This window comes from Pollicipes pollicipes, unplaced genomic scaffold, assembly GCF_011947565.3.
Source record: "Pollicipes pollicipes isolate AB1234 unplaced genomic scaffold, Ppol_2.1 Scaffold_4219;HRSCAF=4965_pilon_pilon_pilon, whole genome shotgun sequence".
Taxonomy (NCBI): domain Eukaryota; kingdom Metazoa; phylum Arthropoda; class Thecostraca; order Pollicipedomorpha; family Pollicipedidae; genus Pollicipes; species Pollicipes pollicipes.
The window spans coordinates 15,544,865-15,571,626 of NW_023596448.1; the positions used below are offsets into that span (position 1 = coordinate 15,544,865).

Below are 26,762 nucleotides of genomic sequence, written 5' to 3' on the forward strand. Positions count from 1 at the left end.
GGCAGGCCCGCGGCGCTCCGCTGCCTTCATCTAAGATATGTTACGTTGTGCGCACTACTTCGCGGCTCGTGCTCCGGTTTCTCCTACGCTGGGAGTGCCACCCATCGTACCGCTCTGGCTGGAAGTCACAATTATGTATAGAATAAAACAACATGTCAAGTATCGACATCCTGAAAGGCGTGTGACGCCGTTAAAACAACTCGAGGCAGTTCTAAGCTTCTCGCATCAGATACAGCGAATTGTCCAGAAAAGGTTCAACTGATCTTAAGCGGAGTTATACTAAGCTTCCCTGCTGTGGGCCCAGGTATTGCGGCTATGGCCGCCGCAGGGCAGGCGGACGTGGCGCCACCGAGTCCGCGCCCGCCTCTGGTGTGCAGCGCCGCCTACCGGGTAGAACTGGCAACACTTCCCGGAACTCAACCGGGCGCTCGGAGGCATGAGGGCGTGTAAGGTATATGACGGCTTTTTTTGCGTCTGGCATTGTACCATCCGGCTGAAAATTAGCTACTGTTGTTACCAGTATTTGAATCTGGAAGTACAACTGATCCAAACAATGATAGACGGACATTTACCCTGCCGCCTACTGTAAAAATGACTGAACGAGCAGTGTGCGATTCACTGATGGCTTATTCATCACAGCTCTCCATGCTGTGTGGTCGACGACATGGTTTCCGGCTCGGACACTCCACGGGAGCGGTCATGCTCAACGCGGCGATGTATCTTTCGGAACTCTTCGACATCGGAAAAATTACTCCGTTAAAGGCGATAAGCACGTCTTAAGTCTTCAACACCGTCGAGCATGGTCGGTTCCTGGAGTAACTCGGGTGGCATGGTATTGATTCTCATTGGCTCCGAGACGGTCTTTGTAATCGCGGGCGGCGTGAAATTTCCACCTCGTGTGCGCGGCAGAAATTACGTTTCACCGTTAAGTCACGGTGTAAGCCAGAGTTTAGTTTTGGAACCCATCTAATTGGTATCATTAACAAACGATTTTCATCTTAAACAACCTAAATCAAACCTGTCGTGTATGCAATGATGATCATTTAATCCACGCATGTCCTCCAGACGCCTTAATGTGCTTTGGAGATCGCAGCAAGAAAACTAGGCAGCATCTGACTCCCGGCTCGTGCAAAATAATTTCAAAATGAATCTGACAAAACACATTTTGTCCCACTACACACACGTCAGCGATGATCAGGTGCTAGATATTCTTTTGAAATCACGTTTTCTGTTACACAAGCCTCTCAGTCCGTCAAAGTCCTTGACATTGTTGCCTGGACGGAAATCCGCCTTGGGAATTACGTGTCTGCAGAAGTCATGCGATGTTATGCATACATCCCGGGATCTTAAATCTTTGGAGAAGCTGAAAGAGAGTGTGTGCGAGTCGTAAATGGTACTCGTCGCTATAACCATGCTGCTCTAATCTTAGCCGACTCAAAATAGCGAAAATGTGACAAGCTCTTAGCTGAACGTGACCTGGCGCCAATGTACAGAGTCCTGCACACGCCTGCCTCGCCGATATCTCCGAAGGAGTGCGTGGTGTACCGCGGTGCAATGTCAGTCCGTGTCACCGCGTGGTGCCGCCGATATCATTTTAGGGCTGCTAAATGTGTGCACAGAGATAGTCCACCGGAGTGCTCCCTTCCGGACTGCTTCCACATGGAACAGACCTGCGGAATCGGCCAGCACAAGAGTGCATGATCGATTGATAGACAAAACAATGGGTCACGTGATTTATTCCGGCTTTTATCACGACAAGCTGCTTTTTTCATGATCTGGCGGATTTCTAGGTAACAGGTTAGGACAATTGAAAACAGCAAAGGTGACTGCATACCTGAAATTTTCAGACAGTCTCTAGAACAAACATGGTGCGGGCCACTTCATGCGAATCATGCAGGTGCTGTCAGATCCCGAAGCAACGTTGTTGATCACACAGAGTCCCCGTCGAGCACAGCTCATGTCTCCAACGCTCATGTAAGATTATTGAGATGGTGACATCGTTTTGAGTGGTGCTGCATTTCGCGTCTCGCCTGGTTCGAACGACTACAATTTATCAAATGGCTGGGCTGAGTTGGTACTCTTCGTGTCTTTAGTTTATGACAATCTCACTGATTTTAAAACTTCTACCGATACATTTTTTCCCCATTCCATCTTCTCATTTCTATATAGCGTGTATCATCAGACTGCCTACCCAAGGTCACCGTTCGGTCTGGTTACACCTGTGTGGCGCTCTCGGCATGCCGGCCTTTTCCATGAGTCATTTGTAAGACTAACGCTGTTCAAATGGACTTGTCACGCGTCTACCCATTGTCTGCAATCGTTTTCTTAAGCACTTTTGCCCAACTGTATAAAATAGAATCATTTCCAGCGCGGCTTGCTCAGACTCTACTCCGGGAGCTTTTCTTTGATGTCTGTTGCATCTGAGTGCTCAGTGTATAAGGCCATTCGTTTTTGTGCTTGTTTTTCTCTTTAACTGGGCTGATTACCTTGGCCTGCGAAACGCTTGCGCCCAACGTGGCGAATAAGCAATAGTCAGGCCAGACGACTAAATGGTCCACCAGAGTCACGCGCCATCAAAAGCGCCTTTGAAATCACACGCCATTCGAAAGAAGAATGCCCTGGGCGTGGTCAGCCCTCCAGTGGGGACCGTTTTCCTGAGCGGGCCAAGACCAGAGGTAAACAGGAACCTCAAACATCATTCCAAGCTATGTAAAGACACTCACCCAACTCAGGAGTCTGCCTAGCCCCTGACGCCCCTGACAGGATGTCATGCACCGTGTTCCACTCCATTCAGGAAGACAAGTTGGGAAACGAGTCGCCTGCATTTATTTTATTATAAAAAATACCATCGCACACATTTACCCTTTCTTCGCTTAACGCCGTCAGAACCCGAGGCCTGACGCCAAAGCACTAACCTGCGCCACTCGTGTTCAACATAAAGGACAGTTTGCGAAAAGCACGACGACCGTGTTTCTTGACGCACGACGCAAACCTGGGATCCGTGGCCTGGATCCAGCTGCCGGTATTCGGCCAGTTCCGGGTTGTAGGAATAATTTTGGGTGTTATGATCGACTAGATAGATATTAATACACATTAGGTGTCAACACCGCAAGGGCCCGCATGCATACATTGCGGGGAAATGGCTTAGCCATAGGTTTGGAAACCGCCAAGTTCACCTTCCCACTTTCGAAGCCACTTTTGCACACAATTGCGTGCTACTTACTGGCTGAAATCGTACAAGGGCACCTCGTCACGACTACCTCGCGCAGTCCTTAAATCCATGCCCAAAGCAAGCGAGAAGGCCACATCATAAAACACAAATATTCACGGTGCTTTTGATCCATCAGCCTTCAGCCCTCCTCGGCGGCCAAGAGCGCACCACTGCCGAGCACCGCGCCCCCGGCGCCACGGGCCGCTGCCGCGCCGGCGCCCGGTGGTCCTGCCACACCCAGGACCGGCCCGCTAACTGCACATCAGTGGCCGGCGGCCCGTGGTCAGCGCGTGGCGCAGACAGCTGGCCCGGCGGAAGTGGCGCAAGTCGCGCGCCATGCACGCCTCCAGGAAGCGACGCAGCGGTAGCACGTGGGAGCGGCGCGCAGTCCAGTCGGTGAGGAAGTCCTCCAGAACATGATGGATCAGGGTGGCGGTGGGCAGTGCCCGACCCGTTGGCTTCAACATCATGTCCACCTCTGGAACGGGCAGGCCGTGATATGAGTGTTTCATGGGTGAACGAGGTGGTTCGATGAGGTGCGTTGGGTAACAGAGGAGAAGCGACGACCTTAAGTTTTTCCGGAGGAAAGAAATGGTGGGTGAAGAAATAAAATACTCATGATTACCACAGAACGTCATAGTCATAGTACCCATGCCTTTCTCCATACGTTCACTGTCTCCTGCCCACACCTTTACACGCCTGACAGTGGCGTAGTTAAGGGAGGGCTTCTGACACTATAAGTTCCCTCCTTTGGATCTGAAAGTCCATATAATTTCGAGCAGTGATGATGTTTGGGGGCTTTTCAAACATGGAAAATGGGCTCCGAGGCATCCAAATAGGGTCACGAAGCTGAAGGGTCCTTTGATCTGAAGACAGGGCTTACAATCAACGAAGGGAGGCCTTACTGGGCTGAATGCGTCCCAATGACTTGATTTACGCCCTCTTGGGCTAAATTCTGGCTGTGTTACTTGTACCCTCGAGCGCCTCATGACGCGCCCTAATCATAACGGAACCTTGCACTGCTCTCATGGAGATTCATCGAAAAGGTTGACTTAATATGCTGGTCGGGCAAAAATATTTTAAGGTTATGTTCCAGTCAACCACTAGCCAATTTGCTTAAAGTGGGGATGGCCTCACATTTGGACCTTTACGTGCCCACGAGAAGTAAACGTTTCGGCGGCGGTGGACCTGACAGACCGTCTTATCTGTTGAGTCATTTGTATGTTTGACACGAGAGGCTCGACTTAATGAAGACATGACCAATACTGTTTGCATTGTGAGGAGTGGGGCATTAGCCGACGTCCAGAAGGTACGCTAAAAATCACTGTGGGACAAGGCTCAACTAAATTTAGTTGTCATTGAGGCAAAATTAAAGCAGTAAATGTGTAAGTGGTGAGGCCGATTACATCTTCATAAACACTGTCGTAGCGTGTCACGGATCAAAAGTGTCCTGCAGCAAGTAAATGTCAGAACACCTACTTGCTGCATGATGGTTAGCCAACGCAGTATGATAGGATGCGATAATGATATGAAAATATTTAATCTGCTGGCACATTTCTTCATCTAGCCTCAAACCTGATACAGCTGACATGCTGATATTTTGATCAGCCATGTTTGTCATTTTTGTTTTTTTCCGTATTTGGGTGAGGGGACGCTGGGAATGTTCTGGTTTTCATAACATGCCGACTCTCACCAGTGGGTGGGTGCTGATAGAAGTACATCACCGGGTGCAGGAAGTTTGACTTGTCCGCGTGCAGCGGGTCCGACACGGCCCGATCCCACCGGAACGTGTCCTGTTCCGGTCCGCTGGAACACAGCCCAGACATTGACGCCTCCAGTGGAGCCATGCCTTTTCGCTCCAAGACGCCGCGACTGACCCACCGGCACTGATAATCCTAGTGCTTGTTTATTCCTGTGGCAGATGCGCATGAACGCCCAACTGCACTCAACTTTTGAAAGCTGACGCATTAAGCAGCCCTAGTCCACGATCTGGAGTAAGGACGCTTGTGACGTGCCACGACAGCGCTTTTGTTTCGTCACATGTGGAGCTTCTAGGGGTTATTCCAGAAATTATCGATCCAGTGAGTGCAGCTCCTTTCGAGTTACTTCCTTCGCCGGTCATGGACACTGCAGTTAGATGTATATGCGACTGGCTTCCGATTGTCAGCAACAACGTTTGCCTGAGCCTCTGTCTGCGCTTCGCCGGACAGCACTGCTGCCGCTGGAGCAGCCGTCCATACTCGACCGCCACGTGTCCAACGCCGGTGTCCTCGCTGCACCAGAGCCAGCCGAACGCGCTGGTACGCCCACCTGAAGTCATCGCCATACTCCAGCAACAGCACCAGCAGCTGGTCGGCCGCGCTCGTGCGCTCACCTGAAGTCATCGCCATACTCCAGCGACAGCACCAGCAGCTGGTCGGCCGTGTGGCCCGTCGTCTCGGTGAAGCGGTGCAGCAACGCCACAGGAAACTCGGGCACCAGCAGGAACCCGCCCCTGCTCCTGTCGAGGGAACGAGGACGGCTCGCAACGGAACTCAGTACGGCAGGAACCGGAGCCGGTCACTGTCGAGACAACGGGACAGCACGGATTGAATCAATGCACTGAAAAGTCGACTCCGCTCGTGTCAAGGAAAAAGAGACGGTTCGTAGCGACATGCGGTCCTGCTGCGCACCAAACGTCGCTCTGTGGCACCCGCCCCGAGGAGACGACTTGAAGCGTGACGCAGACGCAGGATCGCAGGATCAGCGTGGAACTATTCGCAATCGGCTAATGTGGACTGACTATTGCTCCAAACAAAATAGACGGGGTAGAATTGATCCAAGTGAACTGGCGTTGCTTGTTTGGTAAGAATTTAACAACGTTAAACACAGGCTTCTACATGTTCACAAAACCTGCAGCATCGGCCAAAATACAGCACACTACAGGATATGATTATGGTAACATATGATAAGATATTAATATTTGTTGGCAACTGTATCAAGCTAACCGTTGTTATTGCAACGATGACTGAGGCTTGCCTGCAGCGACTTAGCCAAGGCTCAATGCTTAGTGAAACGTCGACGCCATTTAAAGCGATGCTTTTCGCACAACGCCGCAGCTCAAGTGTAATTTCAAACATTGCATGTTGAAACAGTTCAGAAGAGGGGGAAAAGACACATTCGCATCTCCATTCTGTAGCGGGGTCTACGCTTCTCTGCTGGCTGAACATCTCAGCTACAAGCATAAGAGGGCGACGTGAGAGCTCACGTACGTGAACACCTACTTTTGGAAGACGATGATGTCGCAGAGGACGGAGAACATCTGGTAAGGTCCCGCCGCTGTGTTGAGGCGGCGAACCACCACATTCACCAGTTCCGCTAGCGGCCACAAGGTGGCAGGCCAGGCGGAACGGTGGTTCCTCCATTCTAAGATACGGTGCAGTGCTCGTGCTGAAACACAGTCGTCTACACGTTAGATAGCAATGTGATTGGCTGTAAATGCTGCCATATTTCCATCGCCAATCACCAGACCCCATCGTCAATTTTCGACATGCGATGCATCATTGTGGCAGCGCGCTCCATAAGGCTCCATATCCCATCATTTGTAAAGTGATTGCCAATGTTATTACCTTTTCGAAAGACAACTTTGTCGGCACTGTCAAAACTCAGAGTGTCGGAAGCGCATCACGTAAACCTATCCACTCAGCCGCTGACAGGCTCCTTTCTATCGAACGTCTCGCCACTTGGGACCTAACTTCCGCTATACACCGACGGAGTCGCTACCTCGAGTTCAGTGGTCCCGGCCTTTGACGCTCCAACACCACCGGTGCCGTGTGTGACAAGGCGCGATGTTCAGCTTAAGTTTTTTTCAGCCGCCCTACCGATGCATGTCTTGCATCATTCCGTTCTGCTTTCAAGGTCACAAGCCCCGCGAATGTTATCTAAAACTGTGGCAATATTTTTTATATTCAGCATGTTTACTTTTTATAATTACGCATCATATATTTACTGAGCGGTCCAGCCTGGGCCTTACGTGTTCGACAAGCCGTTTTCACCCACTGACAACAGGCTTGGGCAGTTTGCAGTAACACGAAACGCAACTGAGTTTCTAGATAGGATGGATGAAATATTTCATATTTGCACGTAAATTGTTTGATCTGTAGGGATTATCTGCAACATTACAAGATTGACACGAATTCGCCCTACTCGACTGGCATTCACCGGCAAAACTGTCACTTCATAAAACAGCTTAAAGCAAGGGTTGAAGCCAGGTACAGAATATGACGGGATGACCTCTGGATTAAATACCTCACATCACATTGGACATCACCTATGTCCTACTAGAAGTTTGACGGCGCCTGGGAGCTTATGTGTGCACCAGGAGTGTACCGACGCCTAAAGGCTTATCCGTGTTCCACGAGTCTGACGTTGTGCCGGGCCGCGCCCATTTACCAGAAGCATGACCGCATCGGCGTGCGGAAGTATGGCAGTATTTTACATCCCGCCCGTGTCCCGGAAATATGGCAGTGCCTCGTACCACAGCAGTGCACCTTAGCGCCAGTGGCACCTCACGCGCCACACGGGTGCTAGCGCCGCCTCACACGTCGTCTCTGCGTGAGAAGTGCGCCCGCGCCTCTCGTCGCACCTGTGTACCGGAAGCCGTGGATGAAGCCGCCGGCCGACCTCCGAAAGTCGAGCGCGTGACTGGCCACGCCGGCGAAGTAGAGGCCCGGGCTGACCGGCGAGCCCCAGTCGGCCTTCACCGCCGGGAACTTGGCGTGCGCGCTCGTCGTGCCCGGACTGGTCGCACTGCAGACACGGTTAGGGCCAGATGGGATGGCTGGCAGTAAAGAGTGCCTCGGCTGCTGGGGCTGTTTTGCGCTCTGATCGATCAAGGTCCGCTGGCAATCATAATGTAGAATGGCGAAGTGATAATCATTGATCATAATACCGAAAGGTTACGTTTATGAACGCATTACCAACCTACACAGAACATAGCAAAGCATCCTCCGTTGAATGTAAAATGGATAAACTGATGCGTTGCCAAAAGTTATGTGCAAACATCCATGTGCATAGAACATGCCTGGACAAAATATAGCTTAACCTTGTGACCAGCGGGGTAAGGTATCAACGCCTCGCCAGTGTTCATTTAGCTGCAGAACCACCCGCGCAAGCGTCGTCAAATTATTGGTGCCTACGACACATCATCTGCGATATACGCGGACATTGTTAGGTCTAGGTTATGTTGTGTCACTGAACTAGACGGATTGAACTGTGGCCACAATATAGTACTACGGAGCATTTCCTACAGGGCTGTGTTTGTCACAGTGGCTGAACTTGACCTCTAGTTCTGATCAGATATATTTTGATTCAACTCTAAATCAGCTTTCGAATCAAACGCATTGTTAAAAGGTGATTGGAATAAGCTGTTGACACAAACAACTTAACACAACGGATTCTTACCCTGATTGTGAATTCAGCAAAGTGGCGTGCCATTCATGATCTAAATTAGTAAGATTTGAAATGAAATAAGTGTTTCGCGTCCAAAAACAACTAACGATATCTCCAGAATTTCACATGTCCATAACTGATAGTTAAATGGAGTGGTCCACATTTATATGGGAGGAGGGGGGGGGGGGGGGGCTTGAACTGAAAGAGCAATCTTGAAGACCTGTCGGTGCTGTTCACAATCCTGCCCCACCGTAAGGCCTAAGCTACTCTTGTTTCTGGGCTGCACGCCCGCGAAAATGAGGAAAGGTATATCAGAGAGGGTATTCAGTCACCTTGATTCCAGGACATCACATTACGCCATTCTAATTCTGCCTTTCAATAAGTCATGTGGTGATCAAGGCCAATAAAAATGTAATTGTAAGGCGTTCATATCTGGTGTTCGTGGGCGAAATTTTCAGATATAACGGCAGTCAATTAGTTCTCAGACAAGGCTGTGCAAGATACGATGGCTCGATTGAACTATGGCACATTTGGGGGCATATTTGCTAAACTAAAAAAAATCTAATCTGATCAACATAACGGCACAAAATGTTGTCGTTAGCTAGAAGTTTGAATCGTGCTTCATTCACGGATGATTCGGATGATTTTGCGCTTAAAGCCCCTATTTTAACAATAATCGGCATTCATTTCACCAGGAGGTACCGGTTAACACGCGCGCGGGCGGCCGGCGGGATACCCTTCGCTCGGGTGAGGGGGTCAATTTGACCCCGCTGAGATCTCGGGAACTAAGCGAGCAAGAAACGCTAAATTCACAGAGTGTGTTGACCTGTACGTGGACTCACTTAGGTCAAAGTTTGAGGTTCATAGAGCATGATCTTCGGGTCAAATAAGGTCAAACAATGTCAATTTCTGGTTGGTCTCTAAAGTGCTCCCACAACCTAGATAACTGTGTCTAAGCAAAAGGTCACATGCTCATTTAAGGTCAGTGAACTTGTTTGACCTTTTAAAGGTCATGGTGACCAAAATCATACAAGACTGCTCTGAGCTTTGCACTTGAATAACTGATAGACATTACGCTAGGCAATGCGTTTCTAAAGAAAAAAATGTTTACCTGCGGCACTTAAGGTCAATGACCTATTCAGACCTCTAAGAAGTCCATGCAAGATGTATAATGCGGTCCCTGCTATCAATAAATTCGAAAGGAGCACCAGCAGCTATCTCATACAGCAAGCCTTAGAGCAATAAAACAGGCTGGTTTTGACCTTGGTCTGACTTCCATACCTGACCTTAGGCCACCTTAATTCGCTTATTAAATACTTGTGTTGCCTAAAAAAGCACCTCAGAGATGTGTGGCTTCTTCTAACACTCCGTTGTTACAACGGAATGGATGACTACCTAGAAATTGACTTCGCTGAAACCATGGTCTAACTTTGACCTGTCAGAGGTCAGCAACGTTACAAGATACATCTAATTTTTTGATGCGAAAGGATCCGCTATTTAATTGACTACAGCTATGCAAATTTGGCGCGGCTACGCCGCGTCGCTCGGAAACCATTCTAGAAAGACCTATGGGGGGTCGATTTGACCCCACCCGAGCGCGCGTTGAACGAGCTTATTGAGCAAACATTGGTAATGCCAAGCCTCTGCTACGTTCTGACAGCATAATGTAAATTCGTCGCCCGTAAGTGTGATCATTAAACCAAACGTCGCCGCATTTCCTTCATCATTATTTCATCACCGCAGGCTTTTGTTGACATTCAGTCCTTATTTTTTAGGTAAAGTTCCAGAAGCGTAAACTTGTTGGTGTTTACCAGACACTATCGATTCCTCATCTAAATGCGCCGCATGATGCCGAATGCTCATGATAAAATAAACCAAATGACGATGCAATTTAACGTCATGAGGTTTAAGAGACCACTCCGTTGAACAAGATGCCAAAACTCTAAAAAAACATAAAGACTGGTACATATACAAGCTACTTTCAAACTAGGAAAAGTTACAGCTTCCTGATATCGGAAAAATGACAACCCCAAATCTTATTTGGAGTCGCAAGGGCTACCCAACATTACCGAATCTTTCCGCCAGCACCTTTCAGCCCTTAGGTCGCACGGGGCGGTTACCACAACCTTTCAATTCTATTTGGCACGTGGCCCTGTCAGCACCAGGGCTAAACAGGAGTCCACTCTGCCCGTGTCACCGAAATGAAACGTAAAAGTTTGCGTCACTTCCCACGCGATAGAACATGGTCCCAGACTCGGCACATGCAGCGACCTTCAAACTTGTTCAACATGCTTCACTTAGTTCAAGTTAGGTCGTTCAAAATCCTCAGGAGCTTGTCTGGGCAAAAGTCAAAGTCAAGGCGGTATCGAATCGAGCCGATGGCCTGTCCAGGCCGATATTTCGGGGCGGTGCACAGGGACGGCGATGTTACTGCACGCCTGTGGAGAGTCCCACCCAAGCAGCGTTCCAAAATTCATCCAGTAAGGTGTCCAGGATGTAAACATAAACCCATTACTGGCACGCTGGTAATCCACGCTGATACTCCGGAGGCCTCCGCACGCAATTCGTTGGCGCCAATTCGTTGCCCTCTGACCCCAAAACCTGTCCAGACCATTTGACAAGTCTGAGGCTCCATAATGATTGGTTGATCGCGGACCGATTCAATGCCGATCGGCCGATTTTGAGCAAGGAGAGGGGCAACAGGCAATGAACCGCAAGCTGAGAGTGTAATAAGACGACAAAACATCGACCGCCGCCCAAATGGCCGAGCATTGAAATACTGCATATAAGAATAATTCGATTTCGTGCGGTTGTCATTGCGGCCAAGCACGGAAAAAAACGACTTTAAGAAACGAAGTACGACTGGGATGTCACCACCATTTTTGCAGCGTGACGCCTCGGTCAGCCGCATGCGGACTGATGTCGGGACATTGTCATGACAGCAAGGCGGTGTTTGTCTGGACAGAGGACAGCGAGCACAGTCGGACAGTGCAGCCGGGCAGCGCATCTGGACAGCACAGCCGGACAGCACGCCCGCGACCCCTCACCCCCTCCCCCCGCCCACGTGTTCCGGAGGGTCGAACGCAGCCGGATGGCAATCGCCAAAGTGTATGTGGTGTTCGGACTGCCATCGAAATGACACTAAAATTCCATTGATTATTATCACCAGCGGGCAACAGAGTAAATCCAATCCTCGGGGCGAGCATTTGGTATATGGGTTTCAGGAACTGTCAGAACTCATCGCAAAGGCCGACGGCCGGGAGAGAGAGATAGATATCGCGCGGTGAGGCGTTAAAAATGCATTGGCTCTAGCCATCGGTACCATTTATCAGGATTGGTTACAGGGCCAGTGCACTGGGCGCATCTAAGGCTGCCCAGTGCTCGGTGACCTCGAATTCGACGAGCAACAAACCGCCCACCGCTCCCCTGAGTTCAGTCATGGCATCGGATTATAAGAGATGACGCTGGGGTATTGGCAGATCTTTGATGGTAGATAGCACGGCTGGGGCTTGCTAGCCTGTCGTCCAACGAGTGAACAAACCACATATACAAGCCCCTTGAGCTCGGTGAGGGCATCCGATTATTGAAGATGGCGATGGGGCCTCGGCGGATCCCTGATGGCGGGTGGCACGACTGGGGGCGGATGGCACGACTGGGGGCGGATGGCACGACTGGGGGCGGATGGCACGACTGGGGGCGGATGGCACGACTGGGGGTTGCTTTACTGCAGTCTAAACAGTGAACAAACTACATGTACAAGCTTTATCACGAGTTCTTATGCCGAGAATCAAGGACCTAGATGTGCCTAGGGACTAATACGATGCAGTTGTTGACATTGATTACATCGCACTGATAGAGCATTGGTACTGTTTAACTAGCACCTCCTAGCATTTTGAAGGCTGATTATTATAAGCATAACAACAGGTAATGCCGTACAATCAGGAGTTCAAAATACTTTCGCTTACACCACATGTACAAGCAACGGTACAAGCTCTGCAGGCCCTGACAACCGGTGGCAAACGGTAAAAATGACGGTCGTCAAATGAAAAGCTGTCAAAAACTGAGTAAGATGCGGACCATTCTTGTCGATACTTATTCAGCTTTGCAGGCACAGTCAAACTGTGATTACACCAAGGAACTGCGCTATCGCAGTATTCGAAAGATAATGTAGGGATCGCGGCCATCTTTTCATTATCCTGCTTATTATGATGCCCCAAAATGTTATCAGCGAATCCACCAGCTGACACACATTGTGAACGTTCGCCGAGGTCGTACTACTCAGACAACAGCGTGTTGACTGAATGATGGCCGATGTCTCACTACTCGGGTACTTTTTGGCGATGTGTAACAAGACCGTGGCAAATAAGACATGAGCCAAGGGATGGGAAGCTTATGCACTTCACCGTACCAGATCACGTTTGCACCGGGCGTGCGGATGCCGGTGTGAGCTCACCGCCAGGCGTGCATTTTCTGTTTGTTGATGTGCACATCTGAACCTTTGGGTTAAACAATTGCTCACGCATGCATGCCGTGTTTTGGCTGGAACATGGTATGGTATTGTGTGAGCATAATATGCATACCTACGCATAGCTGCATATACACACACATACATATATATATATATATATATATATATATATATATATATGTATGTATAAATATGCATATCTACATAGCCCTCCCTACATATGTATGTATATATATATATATATATATATATATATATACATGTGTGTGTGTGCGTGTGTGTGTGTGTGTGTGTGCGTGTGTGTGTGTGTGTGTGTGTGTGTGTGTGTGTGTGTGTGTGTGTGTGTGTGTGTGTGTGTGTGTGTGTCCACTCCATGCAGTCGACAGTCCTTCCATCGACGACTGTTAAACGCCACACCCAAACTGCCCTCGGAGACTTACCTATCAAAAATAGAAAAATCGAACTTAAATCCAAGGCACCCGACGACGGCGTCGTAGCCATCCCGCATGGAGAAGTTATCCTGCAGTTCGGCGCCCCCCGTCTGCTTGGTCTGCGCCGCGCCGGGCGGCGGCGCTGCGCAAACGTCGCGCGCCGCGCTGCACGCGTCGCTCCCATTGGCCGTCCGGTTGAGGGACGTCACGAGCGCGTGGTGGACGGTGTGCGCACGCGGCTCACGGGACCACCAGACAGCGGGGCGCACGTGAATGCGGCCCTCGTGGCGCACTAGGCGGATCTCCTCGATGTCCGTTTCCAGGAGGCCGTCCAGCGACTTGAGCTGGTACGTGTCGAGGAGGTTGTTGTTGATGGCCCTGCGCGAAGTAATGTTCGACGTGAGGTGGCATACGCTGTTCAAGCGCACACTGTTAAGCACTTGATACGGAGCGACGTGCGACAGTATGCTCTTGCAGGGGCGTTGGAGCACTCCAGAAGAGGGGTCGAACCTTGCATTAGTTATCTTTCCTTGTACATTACCACCCTAACCTTCGTTTTGAAAGGGGGCCGGGGGTCGATGCGACCCTCGAAGACTTGTTGATATCTCTCCGGCGTGCCATGAATTTGCGCCCAATTTTTTCGCTAGCCTATAAGACACTCATTGTGCATATTTTAAACACCAATAACGTGTCTCTGCTATTTCTGCTTTCTGAGAGCAGCCCCATGGAATCAGGATGAGGGTTAAGCATACTCCAAAACTATGTGGTGACGCCCCCGAGGCCCTCGTTTTCCGCGCGTATAACGATTAACGCAGGGAATTCATGCACAGATGTGGGATAGCAGAGGCTGACCCGCTGTGCTCCAGCTTTCCTCTCAAAGCTAGCGCGATGGCGTCACGATATAGAGCACGTCGTGTCACATGGCGGCATGATGAGGTGACGTACATCATCTCGAAGGTGTACAACATGGCCGTCAGGTGTAGACGATGTGACGAAGATCTATGTGGTGTTCATGGTGGGATGCGGCATACCGCATCGCCGGCTAGAGATCCCGCTGAATGAGGGCAGCCGATCTACATAGCCGTCTTTCAACCGGACATACACACTCGAACGATCCTGTCAGCCTGTGCTCGCTGGCAGCTTGCATTGTTCCGCTGTCGAATACCGACCACCGGTATCGGCCGGGCCACACTGTCATCATCTTCGCCACCCTCCGCCTCGCGTCATGACAGGCTCTCCAAGCATCCGGTGCGCACGGGGAGCGGAAGGACTGACCTCAGGTCGCCCACATAGTGGGTACTCCAGGCGAGCCGGGCGCGACTCCGGGCCACCATGTGTACCAGGTTGGTGTGTCCGGAAATGTTCGAGGCCGTCTCGAACGCAGCGTTGCCTGAAATGAAATTATCTGTCGTCGTGTGTACAGCTGGGAAATATGGTAAAGTGAATGGAGTCGTTTGACTTGTGATGGTGGAACTTTGTTTCAATTATCTCCTTAGAGTGCTTTATGCCGAGCGTAGCGGCGCAAATGACGCTGTCAGCCGGAGACGTCCATAAATGATCCACGGAAACGGATGTCAGTAGCTTTACTGTTGCAGCTTGGCATGATATGCACAGTCCATGCATCCCGGTCGTGCCTGTACGTGGCTGAGATTGCAGCAGACAGAGCAAGGACACAGTGGTTTGTGCTGTTGCCCGTGCCACCTGATAGACAGAGCTGGAACAGACTGACAGCTAAAGCGCACCGCAAAACGTTTATTGATAATGTAATCCACCGGTGACTAATGCATCTGTGCGGTAACGCGCGTCATCTGTATCGGCCATAATCAGCCTGATGGTTAATGTTATCATCCTAAAAACGTCTTGATAAGCGAGAACAGCCAAACCTCACGACATAATGAAGGAAATGCTTTGATGACAGATCAGCCACGTGTCCATTACGTAATGATGGCATAGGGAAATACGTTGACAAATTTGTAGGCATAACCTGTAGATATGACCGCAGATACACAGACTTGACAATATATAGACACCTACGAACTTGGAAATATAAGAATGTCCGTATATATATATATATATATATATATATATATGTATATATATGTATATATATATATATATATATATATATATATATATATATATATTTATATACACGGACATTATATATATCACAGCTATACTAACGGCAACAAATATGTGCACACAACTGATACCTCATAGCGATACTGACATAAGTGGATGTAGGCTGCACGCTGGTAATGTGCATCAGCCACAATTGTCACTGATTACTCCATCATGCTTAAAATTATTTTACGCTGATGATGGCAACAATACATCCAATGCCCAAAATATGTAAATCGTCCTCAGAGTTGGGTCCATCATGTAGCATTTTGTGTGGTACTACACGACAGGCCACTCCCGAAAATTCAGGTCAATGTTCATAACTGACACATGGCTCAATAGGACCTAGGTATTGTCAGCAGGACTTGTGACACTGTCATCAACGTGACTGCTCTGTGAACTAATATTTCGAATCCCATGGACCCAGAGAATCCTCCTATCCGCCCCCTTATATCGCTGCGAGTTCCCCCACAGGCTCGGAAAGCGTACCTCTGCCCAGAATGAGCACGTTCTGCCCCCTGAAGCGCTCAGGGTCCACCGCAACTTGGTCGTAATGCTGGATGTGCTCGTGACCGGATATGGCTGGCTTGTTGGGCTGCCACAGGCCCGTGGCTACAATAACGTACCTGGAAACATGTGCAGCAGTGAACATGACACACTGGTGTGCGTACGTCAAGAAGGGAAGGCGTGTCTGCACGCACACGCCTGGTAACACATTAAGTACGCAGCCAAAGCATTGAAAAAACCATCAAACGTTGATACTGGCTTTTAGCCATGAGGCAGAAGGGGTGAGGTTGAGTTGAGCTAATCGACCCTGTATTGAGTTTGGTTACTTGACCGTGACTTCGGCAGATATGTGCGCTACTGTTAAGCCAATCCTGTCAATTCTTGTGGATTTTTTAACCAGAATTTCTCGGAGCGTTATGCTTTAGGAACACTCCTAAACAGATCAGCTTAACTCACTCCGTTGGTAGAAAACCACTTTCGTGATCGCAAAATGGTCTCATGGACGACCACTGCCAACAGAGCACGCGTTGATGGTGGAAGTAATAGCATCATTTCCGGCATGTCTGGTCTCCAGGGTCTTTTGACCCCGATGTCACCTGCCCTCCAAAGTAGCGTGACCTCCTGACCTCACCTGCAGCCGAGTACCCCGGCCGACGTCTGCAGGAGGAGCATGTCCCGGTGGGCCCGCTCTACTCTCGTGACGTTCACGCCGTAGCGTACGTTCAGGCCCGTCTTCCGCTGGAAGTCGCGCAAGTACTCCACCATCGCGTCCGCCTGTCCGTAGGCCGGAGAAATGGTGACCGTGCCAGCATGTTGCGCGCCCGGATCATCCCCGATCGTCCCGGAACATCCCGGATCATCCGGGCGCGCACGTGTGTTTGCCATGCAGCACGTACGCGGCAAAATATGCTCTGTGTATCCCATTGCTGGCTGAATGGGCGTCATCGGGGGTCGTAGCCAACAAACACAGAACCTGCTAACGCCCGTTGGTGGTGTATGTGGTACGACGGTTGCAGCAGCGAACGCGCAAAAATATCAATGAAGTTGGCCGAATTAAAACAACAGTGATTAGAAACATCTTTCCTTTGCATTCATTACCAACCTGCTTCCATTACCGGATGGGAGCGTCTCCGTTCAAAGACCACCTAACAGCCGCGTCATGTTTCACTTGCAAGCCTTTTCGCTCACACCGCGCACGCTGGTACGCCCGATGTGTTAGTTTGCGCTACTTCTGCACCATTGCTGAACTTCACTCCCTGCATCCCCACAATATTGTGTGAGCCTCGCACGCTGGCTGATATTGTGTCCATCCCCGTAGAGCGCCGCAGCTACTCCGGGAGACAGCGGTAAGCCGATCCTCACGTCGGCGCTTCAGAGCCCGCGGTGGCCACAATCAGCGCCGCCAAGTCCTGACGGCATGTCATCACCGACGCCGCCCGCCTGTCGTCAGCCAGCCCCCCGCGGGCGATGAATCCGAAGCGGTCCGACGGCGGCGCGGCAGAGAAACGGCCTGCCACTCACGTGAGGGAAGAACTCGGACGAGTAGCGCCGGAAGACCAGCGACGGGTCGTCACTCAGCAGCGAGTTCCAGTCGTGTCGCTCGTTGAACTCGCGGTTCACCTTCCCCGTGTGCTGTTTGTTGATGCTGATCAGGGTTCGGTGGCGGGGGTACTTCTTGAAGAACGAGCCTGCGACGGGCGGAAAGCGATTCACATCTTTTATGCATGGGATCGATAACGACATTACACATAACGTCGAGTCAAGCATTGGATGGCATGAATATTAAATGTCTCTTATTGTGTCAAATGTTGCGAATCGTTTGCAGGTGGAATTCAATTGCGTCGAATGCTGCGAAATGTTTGCAGGCGGAATTCAAAGAACTATATATATATCTGTCCTCTTTGTGCTACTGTGCTCCTGGAAACTCCTGTGCTACACTTGTGCTACGGCATGCGGTTTTCTGCAGTTTCAAGTTTACAGAAAATGATTAACTTGGCACTATGCTGAATACCAACAGGTGCATTGGTTTTTCATTAACGCTAAATCAATGACTAATTTCGCTCCCAGTAGCGCCATTCTGACGCCAAAGTGCAATGTAAAGGCGTCAGCGTCGAAACAAATTCATCCGCGCAGGGAACATGTCGCAATACAGTTATTAGAACAAAAGGAGATGACGCAAACCATTATCAAACAACGCACGGTTGCAGCAATTACGCCCATAGCTCGCGATGTCGGATGACAGCATCACTCACTTCAGCCGGTGACGGGCAGCTAACTCACTTCACCATGGCCCAAGAACCCTCGGTTGCCATTGCCGCTTCGGTAGCGGCGCCAACGCGCAACCCTCGTCTACGACACGCCTGGCCTGCAACGTCATGGCTGGCCTGGCGTCACGGCTGACCTTGGGGCCTTGCCTGACCTGGAGTCGAGTCTCACCTGGGCTGGCGTCCCGCTCGAGCAGCACGTGGTCCCGACCGGCTCGCTTCAGCAGGTAGCCCATCTGCAGACCGGCCGGGCCGGCGCCGATGACGCAGTACTCCGTGACGTCACCGGGGTCACGTGACCGGCCGGAGGTCAAGGCCAGTTGGCCGGCGATTGGCAGGAGAAGCAGCAGAACACCGCGCCATGATAGCATTAGAGAGGCCAACTGAAACAAGGCGAGAATGCGTTGGTAACCCGCTTAGGCTCAAGTCATGGACGTGCTGATGAAACGTGACGCTGACCTGTTGATACCCACATCTTCTGAAGTCTCTGCCGGCCCCGCCCCCTCCTCTCATTTATAGCTACGCATTTTGCGGGCAAAGGCTGACGGTGCTGGAGCACGGTATGGGCTTTTGGCATTGTTCGTGGACCTGATACACGGAAAACGGAAGCACCGCGAGCGCTTCGAAACGGGAAAGGATTTCGGACGTAAACTACCACCAGGAACTGCGGAAAGCCCAGAATAATTCCGAAAGAATTAATCGGGCATGTCAGACGACATTCCACTGGTGAGGAGAGGGGCTGCTGGTCGTCTCCCCTCTCCTCTCGGGGAATATAACGCCCCCGGACGTACAATGATAAGAACCGTGAGCATGTACAAACGTCCATAGTATCAAGCTTTCTTAACACGCGCTCCGGTGGGGGGGGGGGGGTCAAATTGACCCCCGAAGGTTTTTCCAGAATGGTTTCCGAACAGCGTGGAGTAGCCGCGTCACATTTTGCAAAGCTGTTCACATTTGAATAGCGGATCGTGTGGTGTAAAAAGGCAGATGTACCTGATAAGGTAACTTACCTATGGCCGGTCAAAGTCAGGCCATGGTTTCAGCAAGGTCAGTTTCTAGGGAATCTTTCAATCTGATGCAACAACGGAGTGTTTGACGAAGCTATCCATATTTGAAATGCTTTATTATGCAACACAAGCATTGCATGAGCAAATTAAGTTGAACTATGGTCGGGTGTGAAGGTCATACCAAGGCCAAAATCAAGCTGTTTTATTGCTCTAGAGTATGCTGTATGGGATATACTTAGAGGTCACAATAGGTCATTGACCTAAGCTGACCCAGGTGGACACTTCTTAAAGAACATACTGCCAAGCGTAATCTTTGTCCCTTATTCATTTGCAAAACTCGGGACAGTCTTGTCAGATTTTGGTCACCATGACCTTCAAAAGGTCAAACAAGGTCAATGCCCTTAAATGAGCTTGTGACATTTTGCTTAGAAACAGTTATCTAGGTCCTGGGGGAACTTTTGACACCAACCTGAAATTTGACCTTGTTTGACCTTATTTGACCCGAAGGGCATGCCCTAGCAGCCTCAAAATTTGACCTAAAAGATTTCACGCACAGGTCAACACACCCTGCAAATTTGGTGTCTCTAGCTTTCTTATTTCCCGGGATCTTAGGGAGGGCGGGGGTCAAATTGACCCCCTCCCCACCCGAGCGAAGGGTACCTAGCCGGCCACCGGGGCGCGTGTTAAAAGGAATGTTCCACATTTGTAGGGCGTTTGGAACTGAAGTTGCCGTCTTGAGGACAGTATGATGCAGTTCAAGGATATGCCCTTTTTAAAACCCAGAACGCTCTGCTTCCTGAGTTACACGCCCGCAAAGTACGAAAAGGCCTATTTGCAGCCAACTTCAAAATCGCCTCCTGATTAACGATGCCATAGATAACGTCATTAGATCCCCGTGATATTATAGGCTGCTTTTTATTTATGGCCAAAACAGCATGACTGCTGACACATTCGCAAAGGCGATGCTGCTGCGCTTGTGGTACAGTCCGCGGAAGATGATTGGCTGTCAGTAAGATTTTGCTGCTGAATGCGGGTCGCGAACACAAGCGTGAGCAATTCTGGGTTGTGCGACAATCGTCGCCAACGGGCCATTTTTCTTTATTTCTAGGCCACAGGCCAATGCTATCAAAAACAACGCCACTGTCTGCAAAAAAGTACGGCACCCAAAAAATGGGCGCCCTCTTGAAGTTATAAAAAAGAGGACGCGACGACAAATCTGTCTTTTTTCTCCTGCTGGCGTTTTTTCTTCTGCTAACGCATCTCTTACCAGCTCGGTTGGCACCTTGTGTACCGGAGCACAGAACATTGTACGGGTTTATGGGTTAGCAAGGCATTATCAAATTCGGGAAACATTGAAGCAATTTTAGATATATATTTACCTAAATATTTCACACATATGGTACGGCAAATTTAAATCTTGAACAAAAAATTGTGTTTTATAAGAAAGAGCTCTTGAGCCGCAACACCATAAACCCCCGATGGGACTTTGTTTCGAAGGGAGCTCAAGTCCGGTGTTGTGACTGAAGATCTGTGCGGAAATTGTGAGAAAACCTACAATTTAATAGTCCCCCGAGCTGTGAAAATGTGAGATCACACTTATTTGACAAAAGAGTGTGAATCGGGGGCTCGAAATGCGTGTGATCACTGATGGTGTGTGCCAGTGGCTTGTATTGGTATTGATGTGATCGGGAGTGTGCGTGCGAGGTTTGTTCTTCTGAGAGAGAGCATTGTTTTGGTATTCTTCAGTCTATTGACTCCCAATATAATGTGATATTTATTGATGGCTGATATATTGTTGCCTATTGATATTGATGCCTGCCTCTACCTTTATGTTGTGTTTGAACACGACAAAGGAATGCTGGCAAACTGAGAGAAACAATAGCTTTCACTTTTTTGCAGGGCTGTTCAGAGGCAAGTACTAATACTTGTACTTCTAATGATTTTGCCAACAATGTGAACCTATTGAGGTATTACAGCATTTAATCAATCCATTGCATGCCGTTATATCAGCAATTCATTTTGGCAGAAGGGGCTGGTGTGTGCAGCTCATTAGTGGATATGCTTAGTAAAGGCTCACGTTATATGACTTTGCAAAATTGTCTTTCCCTAAATAATTCTGAAAATGTAGCTTTATTGTTACTGATGCACGTTGTACTGTCTTCACAAATCCTGTATGCAGGCGAGCGTTGCTCCTGAGAAATCAATGCCATAGCCACTGCAACTTGCATGGAATGCTGGGCGCTGAGAAAGGTGGAAAAGTATTGCTGCTGGTGTCTCGGGCAGCGCTTAATATGTTTATCATGAGCCTTGTGTGCACTGGCAGCTCCATCATTTCCTTGCATTTTGCCCATCCCACCATAACTACATGCACTTGTCATGTCCCCAGCCTTGAGCAAGCTCAGCATGTTTGCAGTGTCATTTCACCACACGTAAAATGTTCCTGTTGTTTTTTAGTTAAGCAGCCTGATGGCTGCAGCATGTTGCATGACCATGGAAGTGAAAGATGTGTGTGCATCTTTCTCACCTGCGTTTTCTGGATTCCCGAAGCAGGCTGAGCAAGTGATGCCACTTATTGGTTGTCTGCTTTGCTGAACGTGATTTGCATATTGTATCATGTGCTTTTGGGCAGCCATATGTCAGATGGGAAGTCAATACAAGAGTGCATACTTGACCCATCTTTACGTGCTGGAATTTATTATGAAAGCGGCATGGATTGCAGTCGAAAAACCATATTGTTGTTCATTATGTCATGCCACAGAACAGCACCGAGAGGGCGCCAAAATGAAGCTATTGGCCAGTGCCATAACACAATGTACCACATTGGTTCAGCATTTTTGTCAAGCCTATGAGATAGCAGCTGTAATTTATCCAACAATGCCAAAGGACTGTCTACGGTAAGAATGTCGTTGCACCACAATGGTTATATCAGGGCCAACTATTAACTGCATGAGCAATCCTAAGCAAAAAAAAAAAAAATTATTGGTAGCCCAACCTTACCATCTTTACCGTAGTTATAGCAATGCTTTGACAATCAATGCATGCCAATGACACAAATTTATTATTTTTCGCATGGCACCACACTTCCAGTTACAAATAATAAAGACAATTTTACAAATTTATTATTTTTAGCACGACACCCCATTTGCAGTTACAAACAATCAGGACAGTGACTACTGTACACATCACATGGTATCAATGTCAGGAATACAGCACTGCGCGCAACGGTGGGTCGACGATGAAGTATTGACAAAATCATAACAGCAAAGTAGCAACAGCAGCAGCACTGCATATCGCCCATTGATATTAATAATCTGACATAAAAGCTGGCGACCGCTACGTTGCGCATGTCAAACAGTCCACGAAAGCTTTCCTTACAGCCAGCACCAATACAAAAAGTATACAAATAACCCACCCACTAATCCGCCCCCCAACACAGCCCCCGCGACGAGAATCGCCGGTTGGCGTCAGCTTTCGTGCGTTTCCAGGTCTTTAGGTCTGGCTGCCAGATGCTGCCAGGTTTTGCTGTCGGCACAAGCCCATGCCATAACACCATCAAAAAATGGCGTAACGGGGTCTATTTTTATGAACTTCGAAATTGTGTTACTTAGCTTCGTTTTTGAACTTTGAAAGCTTACCAATAGTTCCCATCACATCTGCTGCCTAACTCAATGTCTTCAAATGTGGAACATTCCATTTATTAATGGCAATGTTTGCATTACACATAGATACCTCCTACAGGTTACTTCAACGAATTCATCAGCAATGCAACTTGAGTGGCTTGTGGAAAGGGCGCGTGCCGAAACTGGATGCTGCAGCCATTATTGGTATAGGCGGAGCTTTGATAGCGTCGCTCTGTGCCAAGCAACAGCAGCATTAATCATAACATCCGCATTTCTCGTTTCCCTGATGACAAACACATCCGACCGGCTCTTTGTCATACCAAACGTGTGCCTGCTGCAGTGGACAGCGGTCCTCTGATCGCTAACCTCCCCTCCTCCTCCACTCCCCCCCCCCTCCCCCCCCCCCCCCCCACCGTGCCGCCGCCCGGCAGACGCCCGACGAGCCAATTAGAGGCCGTCCGTGCCCCGAGGGTGTCAATCAGTCCTCGTCGCCGGCGACGACGCCGCCCAGGAGGCGAGAAGACGGCCATGTCATCGTCGTAAGAGGGGGTCAATAAGCTGCGGAGCCGCGATGGGGCGGGGGTGGAGCCCGTGACTCGGACGGTGTGGGTGCTCTCTGACGCGTCAGCAGAGAGGAGCGTAGGAGGATTACGTAACTGCGATCCGCTGTGGATGGCCAATCGGAGGTGCACGCAAACGGCTTTCGTTATTTCACAATGCAAAAAATGCGCCAAGGGCTGTTTCTTAGATTGAATGCTGCGTATGTCCAGTACACACAAAAGCGAAAATATGGGCAACACGTAGCTTCAGTTGCATACAATTGCAATTGCAGCTACAATTGGTAAAGCAGAACAGGCAAGTGTGGCTATGAGAACACGATGCTGAGTAATGCAGCGCACGTTGCATATAAGTTGAGCCTAAGAGGATAACAATCTTAACATGTACCCAGCCAGTGTCAGCGAAATTATTCCGGCGGCAAATAACTGGGCAGTTTTGCAGCTCAAGCCGATGATCGCTTTACAGCCGCTGAACGGCAGTTTAATCTGTGCCCTGACGGTGCAGCAGCCCATGCCCGGGCTACAATACAGTGGGCTATCGCTGCGAACATAACTGAAGCGGACTTCAGGCTTATATGCGAGCTGTTGCTGAATGGTCCCTTCCGAAACGAACTAATTGATATGTGGTCCGATTATCACTTCAGCCGTAATTTTGCCAAGTTTATTTCACCAAACCCATCTTCAAACGACGTTTTCAAAGAGAGTTTTTCGTACGAAGAATCCTCCTTACAATCCTTTTTTGCCGAAACTGAACACAAATGCTGTATCAAAGAGAGGAGCATCGTAGAAGACACATTCGCCGTGCTGTTCTAATTCACCTCTTTGTCCCAAAGCCTCCTAACAGCACGCTTTATCGGGAGCCTGCTGCGGCCGTCAAACGTGTGTCGTCTTTCAGCTGTCCAGGGCAGACCAGCCCGAGGGCCTGCACTATCCCGAAGAGGCGTCTCCGTGCGAGGTTAAGTTCGGTTGTGGAAAAAACCCTCCATGGTCGCGGCAGCTCTCCGGCGCTCGCCCATCCCCTAAATCGCACACTTCTTAACACGCACTCGGGGGTCAAATTGACCCCCCGAAGGTTTTTCCGGAATGGTTTCTGAACGGTTCGGCATAGCGGCGCCAAATGTTGCATACCTGTAGAAAATTGAATAGCAGACCTCTTGGCATCAACAATTTAGATGTACCTTATAAGGTCGCTGACCTATGGCAGGTCAAAGTCAGACCATGGTGTCAGCGGACAATTTCTAGGGAATCCTTTAATCTGATCCAACAACGAAGTGTTAGACGAAGCCACACATCTCTGAGATGCTTTATTAGGCAACACAAAAGTTGAATGAGCCAATTACATTGACCTAAGGTCAGGTATGAAGGTCGCAACAAGTCAAAACCAACCTATTTTGTTACTCTAGGGCTTGCTGTATGGTATAGTTTCATTTCGAGTTCAGTATGAATGTCACAAGTCAAAACCAACCTGTTTTGGTACTCCAGAGCTTGCTGTATGACATAGTTTATATCGAGTTTATTGATAGCAGGAACTGCATTATACATCGTTAATAGACTTCTTAGAGGTCATAATAGGTTATTGACCTAAAATGACCGGGGTCAACATTCTTTTTAGGAACATACTGCCTAGCGTAATCTTTATCGTTTAGTCAAATGCAAAACTCAAAGCAATCTTGTAGGATTTTAGTCGCCTTGACCTTCAAAAGGACACACAAAGTCACTGACCTTGAATGAGAATGTGACCTTCTGCTTAGAAACGGTTATCTGGGTTTTGTGGGCACTTTGGAGACCAACCTGAAACTTTACCTTGTTTGACAGTTTTTGACCCGAAGGTCATAACCTAGGAACCTGAAACTTTGACTTAAGTGATTTCAAGTACAGGTCAACACATCTTGTAAACTTGATGTCTCTAGCTTTCTCTTTCTCAGTTCCCGAGATCTCAAGGGGGTCATATTGACCGCTACCCCCCTCCCCCACCCGAGCGAGGGGTATCTAGCCAGCCATTAAATGGCCACCGCTGGCCGATATACTTTTGGGTGAGCAAAACAAAAGCCAAAGCATCGTATTAGTATCAGGAAATGATCTCAATTAAAGCTACTCGCTAAGCCAACCATGCACGCAGTAGATGTCACGCGGCGGTGCAATGCAGCGGTGCAATGACGTTACCCGTCGCTGACACCAAACTTGTTCTCCACTAACCCTGAGTCAGGGTGGTGACTATCGCACCATGTCATGTCACCACGGTGACATGTCAGTTGGTGTCGACGGCAATTAAAATTTACACAATGCATTTTTCGAAGTGTGCATCATACATGGTGATCTCTTTATTTAGTCGATTTATTTTGATGTGTTCGCTGATCGCTGGCTTCAAGTTGCACTTAAAGTGTGACAAATATGAACGAATATCATACACAAGTGAACGGCTGGAATAAACTTCCATGGAGTAGGCTCTGAACGTGGAGATACATGACGTCAAACTGCGAGTCGACTCCATTTCAGTACAGACAGCGAGAGTCGGAGGTCGAATCGGCTCCAACTTATAAAAGTCGGCTAATGTCAAGGTCAGAATCAGCTGTACATGCCACTCAACGCCGCTGTCAAACTGTACCAAAGACCGTTCTGTCCTTATTACAATGGGTAGGCAGTTTTCTTTAGGTCAGATCATCCTGCTATTAAATGCGTTGACGCTCCCAAAGAGGAATGACCGTTTTGCGTTCAGTTTTGTGACATCTTCAGCCCAACCGGTCGTCACGCAGGCACTACGTATTTGTATTCTGTTGTGTGCTGGAGTACGTGGACGCGCCAAGGGTCAGGGGTCAAGACCGCCGCCACTCAAGCCAAGCTCACGACGCTAAGAGCTCCTCTCGTCCTCCATTATGCAATCATCCAGCGGTCTTTCAGGACTAAGCTCTCTTCCAGCCGCTTTGTATTTTAACTCCACAAAATCTTCAAGGAATTTGTGCTGTGCTTAGCCACTCTTAGGCTTCCTTTCTCCAGCTATGTGTTAGGTTTTCCATCTCCCACAACCGTGTGCAACGTCCATTGTCTTTCAACAGCCTTCCAACAGTCTTACACCAGTCTTCCTCTTTTCTGGGCAGCCTCTGGACGCCCACTCCCTCCTCTAGCTGTCCCAAAGGCTTCCACCCTTC

General features: G+C 49.3%; 1 protein-coding gene across 1 annotated transcript in view; it reads right to left on the minus strand.

Moving 5' to 3' along the window:
• Positions 1–3,462: 3,462 nt before the first annotated feature.
• LOC119094925 (FAD-dependent oxidoreductase domain-containing protein 2) overlaps positions 3,463–26,762 on the minus strand; it is a 59,695-nt gene continuing 36,395 nt past the window's right edge. Inside the window, exons 2-12 of the mRNA XM_037217836.1 lie at positions 18,605–18,815; positions 17,690–17,856; positions 16,800–16,942; positions 16,151–16,287; positions 14,816–14,930; positions 13,550–13,918; positions 7,836–7,999; positions 6,475–6,640; positions 5,586–5,711; positions 4,905–5,017; positions 3,463–3,689 (exon numbers count right to left, since the gene is read on the minus strand). Coding sequence (XP_037073731.1) covers positions 3,463–3,689; positions 4,905–5,017; positions 5,586–5,711; positions 6,475–6,640; positions 7,836–7,999; positions 13,550–13,918; positions 14,816–14,930; positions 16,151–16,287; positions 16,800–16,942; positions 17,690–17,856; positions 18,605–18,803 — 1,926 coding nt within the window. The 5' untranslated portion in view covers positions 18,804–18,815. The remainder of the gene's footprint in view (positions 3,690–4,904; positions 5,018–5,585; positions 5,712–6,474; positions 6,641–7,835; positions 8,000–13,549; positions 13,919–14,815; positions 14,931–16,150; positions 16,288–16,799; positions 16,943–17,689; positions 17,857–18,604; positions 18,816–26,762) is intronic.